Source organism: Vipera berus (genome assembly GCF_964194415.1).
Source record: "Vipera berus genome assembly, chromosome: 1".
Classification (NCBI taxonomy): domain Eukaryota; kingdom Metazoa; phylum Chordata; class Lepidosauria; order Squamata; family Viperidae; genus Vipera; species Vipera berus.
Genome location: NC_138202.1, coordinates 12,948,255 through 12,967,413, shown reverse-complemented (window position 1 = coordinate 12,967,413; position 19,159 = coordinate 12,948,255). Strand labels below are relative to the sequence as shown.

The window sequence follows — 19,159 nt, the reverse complement described above, 5'->3', positions numbered from 1 at the left end:
AGGACCCCACATGAGCTCAACCATGAGCTACAAATATTCTCTTCTATCAGTTCGAAGTTTACCTGATGATGACACACTGGTTCTCTCCATCAATGAGCATATTGCGGTACATGTTGTCTGTGAGTGCATAAATGTGAGGTGGATTCTCATACTGAGCCTAGAATATAAGTCAGAGGTCCACAGTCAGGACTTAATATTTTCACCCATGGTCTTAGTTTTACTCTTCTAACATGTAAAAAAGGGGGCTTTACGCTTACAGTGTAGTCCATGATTTTTACTTTTTGACTCCTGCCTAATAACAAACAAAGGAGAAAATTCCTACCACACCACATGAACAATGGGTTTAATTAAACAGATTGTATGGTAATAAATAAACAGATTACATACATGGATTTGTACTGGTCTGTGATTGCAGTAATTTAATTTTAATTTTATTAGATTTATATACCGCCCTTTCCCGAAGGACTCAGGGCGGTTTACAGGGCATTTTAAAATCACACCAATACAAAATACAAAAGTTAAAAGACAATTAAAAAGATTAAATTATCCCTGAAAATAAAACCCCAGTTAAAATTCTCAGCCTGGGCCAGAGAGCTCAAAGAGCCAAGTCTTCAGGTCCCGGCAGAATGAACGCAGGTCAGGGGCAGTCCTGAGCTGAACTGATTGATTGATACATGAATTAATCTGAGCTCATGGATTTAAGGGGTCATAAAATAAAATAATAATAATAAAAAAGTCTGGGGTCAATTTAATATATCATCCTGATTTGCTAGATACTAGCTGGAACCTGATATAATGCAATAGTTTTTCTACATTTCTTGCTTCAGTGTGCAAAATCTTAGATTAGATCATTATTTTTACCAGCCTTCTTCAAAGGTTTTGGTAGAAAGAGTGATATCTTTATATAATCCATTTTATTGGGTGGATTAAAAATGTAACTGGATAACAAAATAGATTGTAAGAAATTCAAGGAATGGGATCGTTCAGATTCCTTGGCTCTTATATTGTTTTTTCTCATCAAATGGACTCACCGCTCCTTGGTAGAGTTCAATTTCTCGATCTGTAAAGTAGGGCATCTGCTTAAAGGGGTTGACAGATATAAGGACTGGTCCAATATAGGTCTGAGCAATTCTTATTAAGGTCCAGAAAGAGGGAAAAAATGGCCTATGATTTCTTGAGTAAGGGCTCATAAACCTGAAAAGATTTGCAGCCATCTTGGCTGATGTCTTGCAGGCCATATAATCTACACCTAAAAAGTGGAAATGCTTTCCCCCCCCACCACAAGAGTGGCTTCGTATGCTTTTTAAAACTGTGATAAAAATGCAAAGGATTATGAAATTTAACACATGCAATGATGCCTGCCTTGGAACCCTCTGGAGCAGGGGTCTTCAAACTTGGCCCTTTTATGGCTTGTGGACTTCAACTCCCAGAATTCCTCAGCCAGGCACACTGGCTGAGGAATTCTGGGAGTTGAAGTCCACAAGTCATAAAAGGGCCAAGTTTGAAGACCCCTGCTCTGGAGTGTCATTCTTCTTCCTCCTATGGTATCAACGCTAAGTCTGCAAGAAATCCACAGACTCTTTCCTAAATATAGACTTATATGTGGATATAAATTTACGTATGCTGGTAGTTTCTGTCACAGAGCAAAAAACCTAGCCCACATCTGTACAGGTAGTCCTTGACTTATGACCGGTTGCTTAGTGACTGTTTGAAGTTATGATGCCCCCCCCCAAAAAAAATTACTGAGTTCTGAAGTTCTAACAGCTGCCCCATCCCATGGTCTTATGATTGCATTTCAGTTGCTTGGCAACCAGCCCACATTTATGGCTGTTTACAGTGTTCCACAGTCATGTGCCCATTAATTATGAGGTTTTTGCTGAAAACTGACATTTACTTCCACTTTATAGCAAAAACGGCCACATTGAACAATGGTTTCACTTAACAACCATGGCATTTGCTTAGCAATAGTCATAAAAAAGGCAGGCTCCATTACAGTTGTAAATGGAGGACTATCTGTACTGGTCTAGCAATAGTTTAATTTGCAAAAAGGCTTTTTCTGATCAAAATATACTCAAGGTCCTTTCAATATCCCCCTTGTCATTGCCTCCCTTTTAAAATAAGGCTAAAAGGATACGAAAATATAATCATCCATGTAACGTTTCTTCAGATTTTCAACGATGGCATCTTCATTAATTTTGGAGAGCAAGACCATGTCATCCACCCCGCTCTGTTTGACATTGTGGCTTTGCCAATGAAAGCGTTCCTTGCTGCCCTTTAAGAGAGAAGACAAAAAAAGAAAGATTTTATCCATGAGAAAGTAACCCTGGATTAAACTAGTGATCAGTCACTTTTCTTTGCTCTGGCTAGAGTTGATGGAGTTATAGCCAACACACCTGGAGGGCACCTGGTTGAAGAAGAATTAGGTACAGGTAATCCACAATTTACAACCATTCGTTAAATGACCATTGAAATTACAACAGCACTAAAAAGTGACGTATGACCAGTTCTCACACTTATGACTGTTGCAGCATCCCCCACAGTCATGTGTTCAAATTTCAGGGGCTTGGCAAATGGTTACGATGGTTGCAGCATCCTGGGGTCCTGGGACTGTCACTTGGAACCTTCCTAGATAGCTTCTGTACAAGTAAAGTCAATGACTGCCTGATTCACTTAGCAACTGCAGTGATGCGCTTAACAACAATGCCAAAAAAGTCATAACGTGTGGCATGACTCACTGAGCAACTGCCTTGCTTAGCAATGGCAATTTTGGTCTCAATTGTGGTCATAAGGTGAGGATTACCTGTAAAATTTATCCCTTAGAGATTTTTTTTTCTTTTTAACCAAAATTGCATTTGTAGTAAAATTTCTCCACTTTTAACCACTAGCTGGAGACCTTTGTGAATCCTCAGACTTTGGAAATAGAGTTTTTATTTTGCATTTCCTGCATCAGATGAGGAGAGCACATATTTCTCCTTCTGTCCTGTCCACTTTTTATAGAGGCATGATTGAGAGCATTTTAACAAACTGCATCATTGTCTGGTTTTGTGGCAGCCGTGCCTCAGATAGAAAGTCCATAAAGAGATCGGTAAGGACAGCCGAGAAGATCATAGGAAGCTCACTTCCTGGTATTCAGGATGCTGCTTATGTGCTATGTGCTTAAAGCTCAAAGCATTGTTAGAGACCCCATGCACCCACTTTACGGTCTGTTTCTGTTGCTTCCCTCTGGGAGGAGGTTTTGAAGTATTTCTAGCAGGACTACCCGATTCTGTAATAGCTTTATTCCCTATGCCATCCGACTAGTAAATTCTCAAGATTCGCTTTTCTCGCCATGCACATGTATACATAACCCGAACTAGATTGTGTTGTTTCTCTGTGTCATATAATGTATGTGGGTATATGCATAATTCTGTATTTATTTATTTATTTATATTTATTTATTTTTGTCATATTTATGTAGTGTATATCGGAGGTGGTGACCCTTTGAGAGCTGTATGCAATGAAATTTCATTTTAACGTATGCCAGTTAGTGTACTTTCAAAGTGACAATAAAGTTATTCTATTCTATTCTATTCTATTCTATTCTTTTATTCCATATTCTATTCTATTCTATTCTATTCTATTCTATTCTATTCTATTCTATTCTATTCTATTCTATTCTATTCTATTCTATTCTATTCTATTCTATTCTATTCTATTCTATGCTATTCTATGCTATGCTATGCTATGCTATGCTATGCTATGCTATGCTATGCTATGCTATGCTATTCTTTGTTTTTCACGATTTATTCTAAATTGCTTTGCTTTTTTAACATTGGCCAGTTGAATGATTGAATAGGGACAGCTCATAGGAGTTTGCTTCTGGAGTCTGGTAGGAGAAAGAATGACCAGGGGTCATTCTGAAGGATTGTATGCTGTAATGTGAGGGGGTGAAAATGCCATTGCTTGAATAGCCGCTGATTATGAGGGGTGTGTCCTGAAAGATGTGATTTGCATACTGAATGGGGTTGGATGTTAGCTTCCAGCTCAGTAAGCAGTGACTATATGGGTAGACATGACTACAATTGGGACCAGAACTTTTATCGTTAGGTGATGTGGTCATTAAGTGAATTCCACCCATTTCTTTGCAGCATTTGTTAAGCAAATCACTGTGGTCATTAAATGAGTCATTATGTGAATCCAGCTTTCCACATTGACTTTGTTGTTGGAAGCCAGCTGGGAATGTTACAAATGGTGATTATGAGACCGCAGGATCTTGCAACTGCCATAAATACATGCCAGTTGCCAATCATTTGAATTCTGGTCATTTGCCATAACCATGGGAATGCTGTGATGTGAAGGACCAGTTTCATGTCACTTTTTTCAGTGCCATTGTAATTTCAAACTGTCACTAAGCAAATGGTCGTAACCTGAAGACTACTTGTGTTGCTACTGCTAAAGAATGCCTTAAATCTGGTTCACTCATCATGTTCCTCCAATTTTCTTGCTATCCCTATGGTTACATGACCATGGTCAGATTAGAATTGCCTGGATATGAGATGGGTGGCAAATAAATTTAATCAAAATAAATAAAATTAACAGTTTGGGAAGGGAGGAGTTAAAACGAAATCTCCCACTATTTTCTAAGTCAAGAGTGTCAGAATCCATTTATATCACATTCATAAATGTATGTTTAAAACATTATTCCCCCCCCCATATGGATTCTGCCATCTCCCGAGGAAGGAGGAGCATATGTGGATTCAGCCTGCCTTAGGTTATTTCAAAGACCAAGGGAACCTTTTGAACTGGGGGGAACAAAAGGGAGGGTTAGAGAAGGAGGTATCTGGCTTGTGTTTTCTTTTTATTCTGGAGAGGAAGAAGGCAATAACCATAAAGATTCGAAGTTCCTTTTTTGTTTCCCACGAAAGGGATGACACGAAGTAGAAGGATGGGGGCTGACCAAATGGGGTTGAGGGAAGGGGGGTTGAACTGGGTACCCTTTATAAAATTTCAATTTGTAAAACAATACTAAGTCCTGTCTTGTATTCCCACAACCAAGCATGTCCTAGTAAAGATTTCTTTTGGAATAGAACTGACTCCAAGAGTTTTTGTCTTCCTAAGACGTGGTTTGGGGTGGGTCCTGAGAGATGAGAATCGGAGACAAGAACAAGCCAACAAAAAATAAGGTTTCTGTTGATTATGTCTGAAGAAAAAAGAGGAAAAACATAGGGACAAGAATCTGAAACTGTGACACACATTGCTTGTGGCGTGTGTGAATTCCTTCTGAACTTGCAACATAGCCAAACTTGTTACAGTACTTGAAGAAAAACCAAAAGCTTTACAGTAGGTGACCATACTTTAGATGATTAAAAATGCCGAGGATTTATCAGTTCTAAGAAAGGAGGTTTTGCAACTGAAATAGCAAAAATATTGTTCATCCTCCAGGTTGTTGGTATCCTTTTCTTATTGCCTTTTTGTTCTTTAAATAAGAAATCCCATTATTTTTATTTAACATAGTTGCATAGGGCAGCACATTTGCTTAGGTATTACATTTATAGGACAACCCAACCCAACAACATCACTCTGACCAGTGTACAAAATTAACAACAGACACAAAGAAAAACAGCACCTAGCATGTGCATGTAGCAAGTCTTAAAATATACTGTAACTCAACCAATTGGACCTCTACTCATCTTGCCCCCCAAAACTTGGGGGAAACAGCCAGGCCTTGATTGCCTTCCTAAAGGCCTGAAGTTTTTAGTCAACCATGTTTTGAGGGAAGATTGTTTGAGAAGGTACGGGCCACCATTGAGAAGGCAATGGGTTAACAAAGAAATGAAATGAATGGAATTTTATTAACTAACTTTAAAAGTTATAAATGGGTTCTCTTGATTCCACAGTGTATATATATTTAATCAATACTACCTACCTGAGCACAAAATATAATTCTAACCCTATCCTGATAGGTGCAGGTCTTCTTAGCTAGGACTCTGAGCCTCTCTTAGGCACATCTGACCATCCATACCTCCATCCTACCCAGTTCTCTTCTTCTTCTAGAACATTGTTTCTCAACCTCAGCAATTTTAAAATGTGTGGACTTCAACTCTCAGAATTCTGTAAGTTAAAGTCCACACATTTTAAAGTTACTGAAGTTGAGAGAAACAGAACTAGAATAGAATAGAGGTGTCCTGCAATGTCATGGTGTGAATGGCAGTTCCACCCTGCCAACCTTACAAGGAGCAGCCCTCCAGGAAGAAAACAGAAACAATGGAGCAAGCTGCCAAAAAAGTCAGTGCAGTCCTAGGCTGCATCAACAAAGAGGTTGTCAGCCTGCCTACAACTTCGACCTCTAAATAGAAATGATCGTTAGCTCCATTTGTTGAGAAAGGTATGGCTTTATTAGAGATCAAGTGTATTGCAGTATTGCATAGCCAGAACAGAGAATCACGCGCCAAAATCCCTAAGTTCTACTTTTCCCTCCCTTTACTATCTTTTATTGCCCATCCCAGTGTGACCAATCAAGTTCATGCAAGATGCTTTCATAACATAACATAACAAGCACAATTTGGTATGTAGCTTCCTCTTTCTTCCAGCTGGGTGACCTTGAGGCAGCATCTCAAGAAAGTACAGCCTCTACTTTTTATTTCCCAAGCATCTCCCCCTCCACCTTCATTCCCCCTCCCCACAGTGCATGGCAATTTGTCACAGCAAGCACAGCAAGCATAAGGTGGCAGCTGACAGAGGTCATGCAAAGAGTTAGTACTGTTTTGGTAAGATCACACTTGGAATATTTTATCCAGTTTTGGTCACAGCAATACAAAACAGAGACTCTAGAAAGAGCAAACAGAAGAGTAAGTAAGGATGATTAGGGGGCCAGAGGCTAAAACATATGATGAATGGTTGCAGGATATGTCTAGTCTAATAAAGAGGAGTAGGGGATCACATGATAGCATCTTCCAATATTTGAGGCGCTGCCACAAAGGAGAGGGGTCAACCTATTTTCCAAAGCAGGACAAGAATCAACGGATGGAAATTTATCAAGGAATGATCTAATCTACAACTAAGGAGAAAATTCCTGACAATAAGTATAATTAATCAGTAGAACAGCTTGCCTACAAAAGTTGTGGGCCCTCCATCACTGAAGACTTTAAAGAAGAGATGGTTGGACAGCCATTTGTCCAGAACGATGTAAGATCAGCTCCTTGAGCAGGAAGTTGGACTAGAAGATTTCCAAGGTCCCTCCCAACTCTATTATTCTGTACGCTCAGCAGATGGAAATAACCACCAGAAGCAGGATACAGAGAAAATATTGTGCTCTGCTGGAACTCAAGAGTATTTAAAGGAAACAAAGTCAGACCAGGCAGAATGGGAGCTGGGAGGGTTGTTAGCCCTAAAAGGCATAGAGGATGCAGCTGGGCCCAATCAGAAGAAAAGAAAAGAGTCATGCTATTTGGTGACTCTGCCCTATGAAGAACTGAAACAAGCATACGTCAGCCAAGCCCATCGGCCTATGAAATGTGTGGTCTTTCAGGAAATTCCTGACGTCTCTTGCTTTTTCTTTTTCTTTAATTTAACAGCAAGACACAGAGCACTCACAAAAACCAACAAACAAAAAGATTGGATTTGATTAGAAAAAAGTGAAAAAAGATGTATTATAGTGATTAAAACAAATGCAATCAAAAAGAAAAAGAAAACTAATGGATAAAAGAGAGAAAGATCCATATAGGATGACTAAAGATTTAAAATGCATTCAATCTATAAGCTTACGAAGGTAGTCCTCGACTTACGACCACAATTCAGCCTAAAATTTCCATTGCTAAGCAACGTTGTTAAGTGAGTTTTGCTCCATTTTACATCTTTTCTTGCCACGTTGTTAAGTGAATCACTACAGTTGTTAAATGAATCATTCAGCGATTAAGCGAATCTGACTTCCCCCATTGATTTTGTTTGGCGGATGTCAGCTGGAAAGGTTACAAAGGGTGATCACATGACCCCAGGACAATGCAACTGTCATAAATATCAGTCAGTTGGCAAGCATCTGAATTTTGATCACATGACTATGGGAATGCTGCTACCGTCTAATTGTGAAAAATGGTCATAAGTCACTTTTTTCAGTGCCATTGTAACTTCGAATGGTTACTAAACGTATGATTGCAAGTCAAGGACTACCTGTAATTCAATCTTGACTGTGTGGAAACATATCTTTAGAGCCGTGGTGGCGCAGTGGTTAGAATGCAGCATTGCAGGCTAATTCTGCTGAGTGCTAGCAGTTTGATTCTCACCACCTCAAGGTCGACTCAGTCTTCCATCCTTCTGAGGTTGGCAAGATGAGGATACAGATTGTTGGGGGCAACATGCTGACTCTGTAAACTGCTTAGAGAAGGGCTGTAAAGCACTGTTAAGTGGTATATAAGTCTAAGTGCTATTGCTTTGCTTATTACTATCTTTAGAACACAGACTTCTCAAAAATAGGTAATAGACTCATATCCTGGAATAGTTCCTTAAAATTAGAAGGGTGTTTCCCTCACTTGTGTTGACAACTTTCTTCTTTCTGAGGATAAAAAAAGGCACCAGAAGATCAGCAATTCTTTTTTAAAATAATATTTTATTAGTTTTCCAATTCTACATTTGAGTATTAAAGCAACGTGGTGACTGAGTTAATCAATAATTCAATAACAAAATCTTTAGTGCAAATCTCAGGTTACAACATCAGATATTTCTTCTCTTTTCCCCTTAATATTTACTGTCTCATATTCAAGCTAGTACAGTTCTAATTATATCAACTCAATAAAAACCTCATTATTACATTTATCAATAATTTTTTGGCTTATAAATATCTTATTTACATTCAGCCTTCATAAGCAATCCATATCCTGTTAAATTTTTATTTTCTCATCAATATTCCAATTTAACCTTTAATATTTATAATTTTCAGACTTTGGGTAACCAACATTTCCCTTATCTCACTTCATAACAAAATATAATATCCAGAATACACATTTTATCTATTTGCATATAATCTTGTTCTATTTCCTAAAAGTTATCTATTTCCCACCATATTAAACTATTTACTTAATAATACAATATCCCCTTTAATAAATCAAAACCATTATATATATATTGCTTAGGTTAATCAATAAATCAAACATTCATAATAATTATTTTTTTTTCCTTTTTAGGTCTAATTTTTAAATATTAAACAAATAAAACCCTTATTTTCAACTGATTTCCAAGTATTTTAAATCTAATGACCAAAATTCCCCTTATCTCAACATCTCCCTTTAACCCTCTAATTGATACTATGAAATCCCCTGTAACAAGTCAAAACCCCAATTTTCTTCAACCTTATTCTGGCTTTCTTCCTTTGCCAACTAGGCTTCCATATCAGTGCTTTTAGATCATCAAATAGATCTCCCTCTATTATATATGTTATTTGAAATAAACGAGACCATTTGATTGCCAGTTTTCTGGAAGGACTAGCCCATTTGTATTCGTTAAATTGTCTCCCTATTATTCCAGTTCCCCATGCTTTCTCTGATATATTTGTCTTCAGTTCAATCTGTTCTTCTTCTTTCTCAAATTTCTTCTGTTTTATATAGAAAGGCATTTCCATTTTCAATGTTGTCATTTCCTTTTCTGGATTTTCCATCAGCTGTATTTGTTGGTCAATTGAGTCCTCTGTCTTAATATTTGATTGTTTCACTTCTGTTATCTTCTGCATTGTTGGTTCTTTGGTTGTAGTCAAAGTTTGGATTTGTATATCTACGCTGGTGTCTTGATCTTTTATTTTAGGTCTTATTTTATCACAGGCTGAAAGAATGGTTTCATCATTGCTTTCAGCATGGAAAGAATCTTTTCCTAGTCTTCATCCATCTCTTTCATGTATTTATAAATAGTCTTTCTAATTAAAGTTGTTTATCAAGCAAAAGTCAGTAAGGGTTTACATTCACAATTCAAGTAGGCCAATTATGCCGCCCAGCTGTTCTCTTACAGCTAAGTCTCTCACAGGTGGTGCCAAGGTCAGGATAGTCTTATCTAAGTCAGGGCTTCAAACCAAGTCTCTTTTAGGAAATAACAAATTGTAATGCCAAACTTCGCCACAAGATGTCACCGATGCCATTTAAGGTTTTTTAAGTCCAAAATTTTTCTAATCCTTTTTCCAATTTTATTTCGTTTTTGTAGATAAAAACAAGAGTCTCCAGTAAAAGTAGGAAAATTTTTGGTCCCCAAGTTTCAGGAACATATAAATCCAATTAGATTAAAATTGTTCTCTTTAATGCTTTGATTCCCTTGGGTAGTCAGACGCCGCTATTCTTAGAGGGTGGGATAGAAATTTCCTTCCCTCTCTCCTCACAGGGGGATAGCTATTTCAAGCAGCTTTTGCAGGAAAAGAAGGTACTTAGGGTAAAGAGGATCAAATCTTATCCAGTTTCATCCGCATTGCTTTCGAAGTGCTTGATAGTGAATTTGACTTCGGCTGTCTGCAGCCTAATGGTGGGCCATATTGCTATGGCTGGTCTTTCCTCCACCAGTTTGGAGAGCTGCCCCAGATCGAGCGGAAGGGCTGCTGCCTTCCTGCGATCAAGAAGGGCTGCCGCCTCCTTGCTCATTGCCCCTACAGGGTGATTTTCGACCCTTTCCAGGGTCCCCTAGGGAAGGGAAATCGGAAGTGGAAGATGGAGCTTGCCTTCCAAATGTCTGCGGCGGCCACGGCGGCGAACTGGAAGTCAAGATCAGAAATTCTTGACAGGCAGGACTTGGTTGAGGATGTGGGGATAGCAAGAAAATTGGAGGAATGCGGCCAGGTGAATGAGTGATGAGTGAGACTGATTTAAGGTATTCCTTAACCAGTAAGAATGCAGGTAGTCCTTGACTTATGACCATTTGTTTAGTGACTGAAGCTACAACGGCACTGAAAAAAGTGAACTTTTGTCCATTTTCACATTTACGACCATTGCTGCATTCCCATTGTGATACGATCAAAATTTGGTTGCTTGGCAACTGGCATGTATTTATGATGGTTGCAGAATCCTGGGGTCTCATAATCAGCATTTGAAACCTTCCCAGCCAGCTTACTTTGGAGAGAAGTCATGCAATGGCAGAGGCTTGAAACAAGGCAAGTATCAGTGAGACAAGAGACTTGCAGAGAGGGGACACTGAAATTCATGAGATGTATCTATTTACCAACAAGGATGGATAGAAAAGATTTCAGCTCAGCATCACCAGCAATGTTTCTCAGCATCTGATTTAACATAAAAGATAAATTTAAAGCAAGCACTTCCTCTTTGCAGCCCTTACTGTGAATTTATTTTGTTCAGGCTTATTCATCTCCTTTGCAAATGACTGGCCTGCATATTCAAAAGCCTGGGCTTCTTCATTGTTGCTGCAAACAATATAGGCTGAAGAGTTTATGCAGGATACTGAAAATAAAGATGCCACATCCTGTGTTGACCACCCAGTGCACTGACAAATAAGCTGGTTGGATTCACTCTTTCAGAGAGGAGCTAAGAAGGCAGTAAAAAAAATAATTGCTAAACTTTTCAAGTCACTGCCCAGAATACTTTTATCTTGCACAGTCTTGAGCCGTATGAGGATTAGATGCCAGCCAGGACCAAAACTAGGGAGAATTGACATCTGATTTTTAAAAATCTTTGTTCAGGATGAGGCATAAAAACAGCGATTTGTATCTCATCGCTTGTCTTGCATGATTTTACTAACTGGAGCACAATCCAGAGGCTGGTGGGAAAGAACTGGGAAAGCAGGACCTGGTGAGACTCTGGAAGTCCATGTAGGAGTGTATCTACAGGTAGTCCTCAACTTATGTCTGGTCGCATAGCGAGAGTTCAAAATTATGACCTACAGGGGACATAAGAAATAGAAGTTCTGATGGTTGTCCCCCCTGCGCCGCCCCCCCACCCCCCAATATTGACCATACTTTGGACACATTGCACCACAGCTGCATTACAGCCATTTGCAGGATCTCGTAGTCACATGACCATATTTTATGACAGTTTTGCTGAAAAGGGGCATTGACTTCCGTTTTGGGGCAACACTGTGTCATAGTGAACAATGGGTTCATTTAACAAGCGCATAAAAATGTCATAAAAACAGATTACTCTTGTGACCAACCCATTTTACCATTGTTACAACTTATGAAAAGAGCCTTGGTGGTGCAGTGGTTTGCCCATTGCCAGGAGTTTGATCCTGACAGGCTTAAGGTTGACTCAGCTTTCCATCATTCTGAGGTCAGTAAACTGAGAATTAAAATTATTGGGGGCAATATACTGACTGTGTAAACCTCTTATCAGGGGTGTCAAACTCGCAACATCACATGACATGTCGCAACATATCACGACTTTTTCCCAATTGCCAGCAATGGGGTGGGCGCAGTTTTGACATGATGCATCTGGCCCACGGGCCGCCAGTTTGACACCCCTGTCTTAGAGAGTGTTGTAAAGCACTATGAAACAGTATACACGTCTAAGTGCTATTGCTATTGCTATTTTGAACGTAATGGGCAGAGTCCATTATGGTCGTAACTCAACTTCCAGAAATGCCTTCAAATTCCCAGAATTCTCTAGAACAGAGTTGGGGGGGGTGAGGTGGAGAGGGAATGGTTCTATGTATCCCAACAGACAAACCACATAGCTTCATTTGCACAAATGAAGCGCACATGCAGGCGGTCGGCTGCTGCTTGTGGAAGTGGGGATGCGCACGCATTCAGCCGCCACTTCCTCAGCCCGGTTCTGAAAGGCTCAAGGCCTGGTAGTGGGCTGCAGCCCAGGGGTTGGGGACCCCTGCTCTAGAAGCATGGTTGCTGAGAATTCCGGAAGTCATAATCCAAACACCTGGAAGCTGATCAGGTAAAATAAACACTTGTCTAAATTCATTTGGTGATTGTGTCAGAGAATCACACCTTCTCTGAGGCCTGAAATCCAGATGAGAGCCACTCTCTCCTGTTCCTGAAGACCAGGTCATTGGGCATGAGGGTTGATGGGAAGAGTGAGACCCTTTGCTTCATTATGCCTTCCCCTTTTATCCTTATTCTTATTATATCGTTTTCCTTCTTAAATTATGTTAATATTATTTTTTTATTTGATTGAAGAACTCAAGAGTTGTTGAGAGTTGGGTGATTTACAGATTTAATAAATTATTATGATTATGGTTCGACACACAGTCAGCCAGATGTTCTGGCTGGATTTGGCATTTTTATCCACCTATCAAGTCTTCCTCAAGGACCCGGGATAGGCAGATATTGATGTTTTGATGGTGTTAGAAGTATTGTCGCAGGATGTAAGCTATTTTGTGTAAAGCTTCCTTTTGCAATTGACTGAGGGTGAATGTGTCAATGCTGATAGTGTTCAAATGGTGCTCCAATTGTTTTGGGATTGCACCCAAGGTGCCTGTTACTATTGCTACTATCTTTGCTTTCTTTTGCCACAGTCATTCTATTTCTATTTGCAGGTCTTTGTATTTTATGATTTTTTCCAGTTCTTGCTCTTTTATTCCATTGTCTCTAGATACTGCCATATCTACTATCTAGAATTTTTTTTGACTTTCTTATCAACATTTTTTAAATCTGGGGTGTTATGTGGCAGGTGCCTGTCTATTTGAATTCTAAAATCCCAGAATACTTTAATCTTCCTCTTCATTTACTATGATTTTCTCTATTTTATGGCCCCACTAGTTCTTGCTAGCAGAAAAACGGTATTTCTTACAAATCTTCTAATGCACCATTGTTGCTACTTTTTTGTGCTGTTGCTTGTAGTCAGTTTGTGCAATTAAATTATTATTATTATTTGATTTTAATAATCAACCTCCATAACAGCCATCGGAAAATTGGCATTCATTGTAACTCTTAATATTCTCTGATACTTTGGGCCTGTCACACTTGCTCAGATAAACCCACCTTACAGGGCTGTTGTTGAGGGGAAAATAGGAGGAGGAAGGTGTATTAGGTACATGGCGGCGCCTGGAATGGCTGCGGCTGCATTGGCTCTTGAAGGCAAATACTTTTGGGAGGGATAGTAAGGGCTATAGGCCACATGATCAGGAAATTTTAATGTGTTTGAGCAACATGGTGGAACTAAGGTAACATACGACATACGACCGACAATCTTTGCTGGCATGGTGAGTTTCCAGTTGTTTTGGAACTGTTGGTGAGACTGTTAAAAGTTGTTGGCACTGTTTGAATTTGTTCTACCAGCAGCAAGATCTGACTGCTGGCCCAGTGATGGATTGTATTGCAAATCAGGGCTGTTTCCAGAGGAGGCAGAGGAGGAGAGGACCTGGAGCTTATGGAGCAAAGGAACTGGATAAGGCTGTCGGCAGGCCCAGAGGAAGAGAGAGAGGCTTTTGGAGGAGCGTGCTCCAGGGGCGAAAAGAAGCAAGGCCTCTTTAAGGAAAAGGTGGAAGAGTCAGGATCAGAAAAAGGAAAGAAGGCGAGGTTGTCAGAATACAAGCGAATTTGAGGGCTAATCCACATGGAGCCCATTTTCATCTGTCCTGTGTGCCATCGTTCACTCCCTAGAGACTAAAATGGACAATGTGAAATTTGAGCGGGCCACGAACAAGAAGTATATATCGGAGGTGGTGACCCTTTGAGAGCTGTATGCAACGAAATTTCATTTTGATGTATGCCGATTGGTGTACATTCAAAGTGACAATAAAGTTATAAAGTAAAGTTACATTTGTTTAGTGACCATTCAAAGTTACAGTGGTGCTGAAACAAATGACAATGGGTCCTCACACCTATCACCATCACACCATCAACATTTGGGCCCTTGGCAATTGTCCTGTATTTATGATGGTTGCATTATCCTGGAGTTGTGTGATCCCTAGTTGCAACTTTCCTAGGTAGCTTCTGATAAGCAAAGTCAATGGGGGAAGCCAGATTCACTTAACAACATTTGAGTCACTTAATTACCTCACTGATTCACTTAACAACTGCCGTGAAACAGGTCATAGAATTGGGTACGACTCACTTAACAACCGCCTTGCTTAGCAACGATTGTCGTAAGTCGAGGACTGCCTGCATATCAAAGCTATGTATCCTTCTCAAATATAACACTTTGTTAGTACAAAGTTCTGAGTGCAAGATAATCCACTCTACCTCCAGACAACTCACCACAGCCAATTAAACTGGACTGCTGTAAAGGAGACTGAACGTGACTTCTATATATACAGTCATTTTTATGTTAAATTTGGATTGCCAACAAAGGGAGACTGGTATAGCTATTTCGAGATATTTAGCTCTCATCAGCCAGCCACACCCTTCTGAAATTCAAACCTGGGCTGCTTGCACGCTAGGCAGCTGTGTTGACCTCTAGGCCACAGGCTCTTTCTCACTTTGTCAGCTGATACAGGGAAAAGCTTTCTTCTTCCCATATTTGGGCCAACCTGGTGCATCAGTAAAGAAACACTTAAGACATATGTCCTCCCCTGGTCTTCTCCCACATGTGTGTGTCTATGTATGTGTGTGTATATACAGGGCTTTTTTCCTCATAGAACGCTCAGAACGGAGTTCCGGCACCTTTTTTGGATGGAACCTTGTAGGGTAGGCAAGGCGGTTTGTATGACATGAGTAAGTTCCGGCACCTTTTTCTTTTACAAAAAAGCACTGTGTATATATATGTATATGTGTGTGTACACAGACATAGACACACACACACACAAACACACACATTCTTTTTTTCCTATTTTCTTTTACCGTTTTCCCCCCTTTCCTGCACTTTTAGCTCTGTCTGATTTCTTTTCTTCTTCTTTTCTTTTCCTTACGATAAAAATGCACTAGACTTTATCTTCTTTCTTAAAATCTTTAGTACAGTTAATTATATTTAAAAAAGGAACTTGAGTTTGACTCTTCCATCAGTATTCTCCGTGACATCAGCATTACCTCCAAAGAGAGGAAGGAAGAAACCTCAGTCTGCATAAAATCTGCAGGTGATGCTAATATGGGAAATATCAGTCAAATGTAAATGGAATTCAGATTATCATGTCATCACGAGGAAGGAAAATCCTTGCTAAGATGCACCATGTTTTAACTTGGACAGTTCCAAGCTCTGTTCATTTTTATGGGTCTTAATCATGTCAAATACAGAATGTAAAAATAGGGGCCATGACTACACATGGTCCTCAATTTATAACCAGTCTCCTAGTGACTGTTCAAATTACAGCCTACCTTTAGAAAGAGATTTTTGACTCAGTTCTGAAGTTCTAATGATCATTCCCCCCCCCTCCCTGTAGTCATCTGACTGCACTTTGGGCAACCGGCCACATAGTCAAATTTATGGCTATTTGCAGCATCCTACGGTCATTTGATCACATTTAATGATGGTTTTGCTGAAAAGTAGAATTTACTTTTGGTTTTTTGACAAAACCACAACACAGCAGACAGAGGGTTTACTGAATGATTGTGGTGTGCCTTTTATGACTGCTGCGGAAAAAAAAAGAGAGAGCATAAAATCAGGTTGGTCATGTGATCAACCCATATGACTGTACAGGCAGTCCTTGACTTACAACAGTTTGTTGAGTGACCGTTCGAAATTACAATGACCTGGAAAAAGTGACTTATGACTGCTTTTCACACTGATAACCGTTGCAGCATCCCCCATGGTCACATGATCAAAATTCAGATGCTTGGCAACTGATTCATATAGTATTTATGATGGTTGTGGTGTCCCGGACTCATGTGATCACCTTTTGTGTCTTTCTGACAAACAATATCAATGGGGAAGCCAGATTCACTTAACAACTGTGTTACTAACTTAACTGCAGCGAACCATTTAACAACTGTGGCAAGGAAGGTTGTAAAATAGGCCAAACCTCCTTTAAAAAACTGTCTCACTTAGGAACAAAAATTTTGGGCTCAGCTGTGGTCGCAAGTTGAGAACTACCTGTAATGGGCAGGGTCCATTACTATCATATATCAAGGACTATTTGCATCCTTCACTTGCTTTTTCAACCCTCTGATATAGGCTGTCGTCTTCCAGCAATGCCCAAGGGCAGTACAAGGAGCATGATTAACACCGATGCCTCGTTGGCTGAGGAGCTGAATATCTTCTTCGCTCGCTATGAGGTAAAAAGACCAGACCCCGTAGCCTCTGCTGGCCGGCCTTCTGATTCTCAGCCACTCACCCTATGTGAACACCAAGTGAGAGCTGTATTGAAGGCTGTGAATCCCAGCAAAGACGCAGGCCCAGACGGGGTGCTGGGGATAGTGGTTAGGAATTGTGCCGATCAATTAGCTGGGGTCCTGACAAGGATTTTTAACATCTCCTTGCAAACGGCATGTGTACCATCATGCTTGAAAGCAGCTACCATTGTCCCAGTCCCCAAGAAAACTGCAGTTGAGTGCCTGAATGACTACAGACCTATTGCATTAACGTCTGTAGTCATGAAATGCTTCGAAAGATTGGTTCTCCAACATCTCAGGACATGCCTCCCACTGGATTTTGATAAACATCAATTTGCCTATAGGGGAAATAGGTCGACAGACAATGCCATAGCTACTGTTTTACACTCTGTAGCAAGTCATCTTGAGAAACCTGGAAGTTATGTCAGGATGCTTTTTGTTGACTACTGTATAGCTCGGCTTTCAACACCATTTTGCTGAGCATTCTCATCAAGAAGCTGACTGACTTGAAATTCTCCCCCGCCATCTGCGATTGGATTCAAGACTTTCTCAGGGACCGGTTACAAATAGTGAGGGTTGGGTCTGCCTTGTCCACCCCCCTGAAGCTTTGCACTAGCTCGCCACAGGGCTGTGTGCTTAGCCCCTACCTGTACTCTTTATACACATATGACTGTGTATCATCTGACCCATCCACTGCGATAATTAAGTTCTCAGATGACACAACTGTGGTGGGTCTCATTACAGGTGGGGATGAGACAGCATACAGGGCGGAGGTACAAAAACTATCCATATGGTGTAGTAACAACAACTTGTACCTGAACATCGGCAAGACGAAAGAGATGGTGCTAGACTTCCGGAGGAAAAAGGAGGAACCTGCCCCACTTTACACTGGGGAGGGCTATGTGGAGAGAGTTTCCTCCTTTAAATTTCTGGGAGTCTACTTCTGTGAAGATCTGACCTGGAAAGTTAATACAACCCAGGTGGCTAGAAAGGCCCAACAGAGGCTTCACTTTCTCAGGGTCTTGTGGAAGAACAGGGTAGAACAATGGCTAATGACCCTCTTTTACCGGTCTACTATAGAGAGCGTCCTCTCGTATGGTATTGTGGTCTGGTATGCTGGTTTGACAGCCATGGATAGGAAAGTATTACAGAGGGTGGTGAGTACAGCACAAGACATTGTGGGCTGTTCCCTGACACCGGATGACATCGCCAGGGCTCATTGCCTTGGAAGAGTGAGGAGAATTCTCAGGGACGACTCACACCCTGGACGGTATCTCTTTACTCTCCTACCATCGGGTAGGAGATATAGGAGTATAGCCAGCCGCACCAACAGGCTGAAAAACACCTTTTATCCGTGGGCTGTTAGGCTTTTGAATGAGAAATAACTTGTGTGAATTTTATGCAGAATTGACTTGGGAGGCCGGTGTGTGGTGTAGTTGGTTCACATGGTGTAGTAAGATGGAGGGTTTGTTGTCACTGTGTGTTGGGGGGTGGGAGCACAAAGGGAGGCTCAGCTAATCTCAATGTATACATAGTTGTACTTTGACAATAAAGATTTATTCTATTCTATTCTATTTTGTGCAAAATAAGCAGACCAAACTTTGCACAAAAGAATAGTTGACCACAAGTGTGAGATTCGGACTCAAAATAAGGACAAAGTAATGCCAAAGTATGAACATGAATTTGGGCAAACTCCAAGAGACAGTGGAGGATGGAAGCCTAGCATGCTATGGTCTATGACGGGTAGGGAGCATGGCTGACTCAGGATTTCTGCGAGTTGAAGTCTACAAGTCATAAAGGGGCTGTAGTTCCCCACCCCTGGTCTATGAAGTCGAAAAGAGTTAGACACAACTTAGCAACTGTACAACAACAACAATACCAAAGCTTTCGACCTCTCAGGACACCTATTGGCAGATCTATTTGGGACAAAAAAAGAAAATTTAACAGCATGATTAAGCATGAGATTGCTCAACTCCCACACATCAAAAGATTTCAGATCATCTCATAAAGTTCTGAAGAAATGCAATGAGCTTTTAAAACATCAATAAG

General features: G+C 40.3%; 1 protein-coding gene across 1 annotated transcript in view; it reads right to left on the bottom strand.

Annotated features, from left to right (window-relative positions):
- Window positions 1-19,159, bottom strand: part of MYO1F (myosin IF) — an 87,276-nt gene that overhangs the window by 58,833 nt on the left and 9,284 nt on the right. Inside the window, exons 2-4 of the mRNA XM_081312922.1 lie at window positions 2,135-2,272; window positions 1,032-1,121; window positions 63-157 (exon numbers count right to left, since the gene is read on the bottom strand). Coding sequence (XP_081169048.1) covers window positions 63-157; window positions 1,032-1,121; window positions 2,135-2,272 — 323 coding nt within the window. The remainder of the gene's footprint in view (window positions 1-62; window positions 158-1,031; window positions 1,122-2,134; window positions 2,273-19,159) is intronic.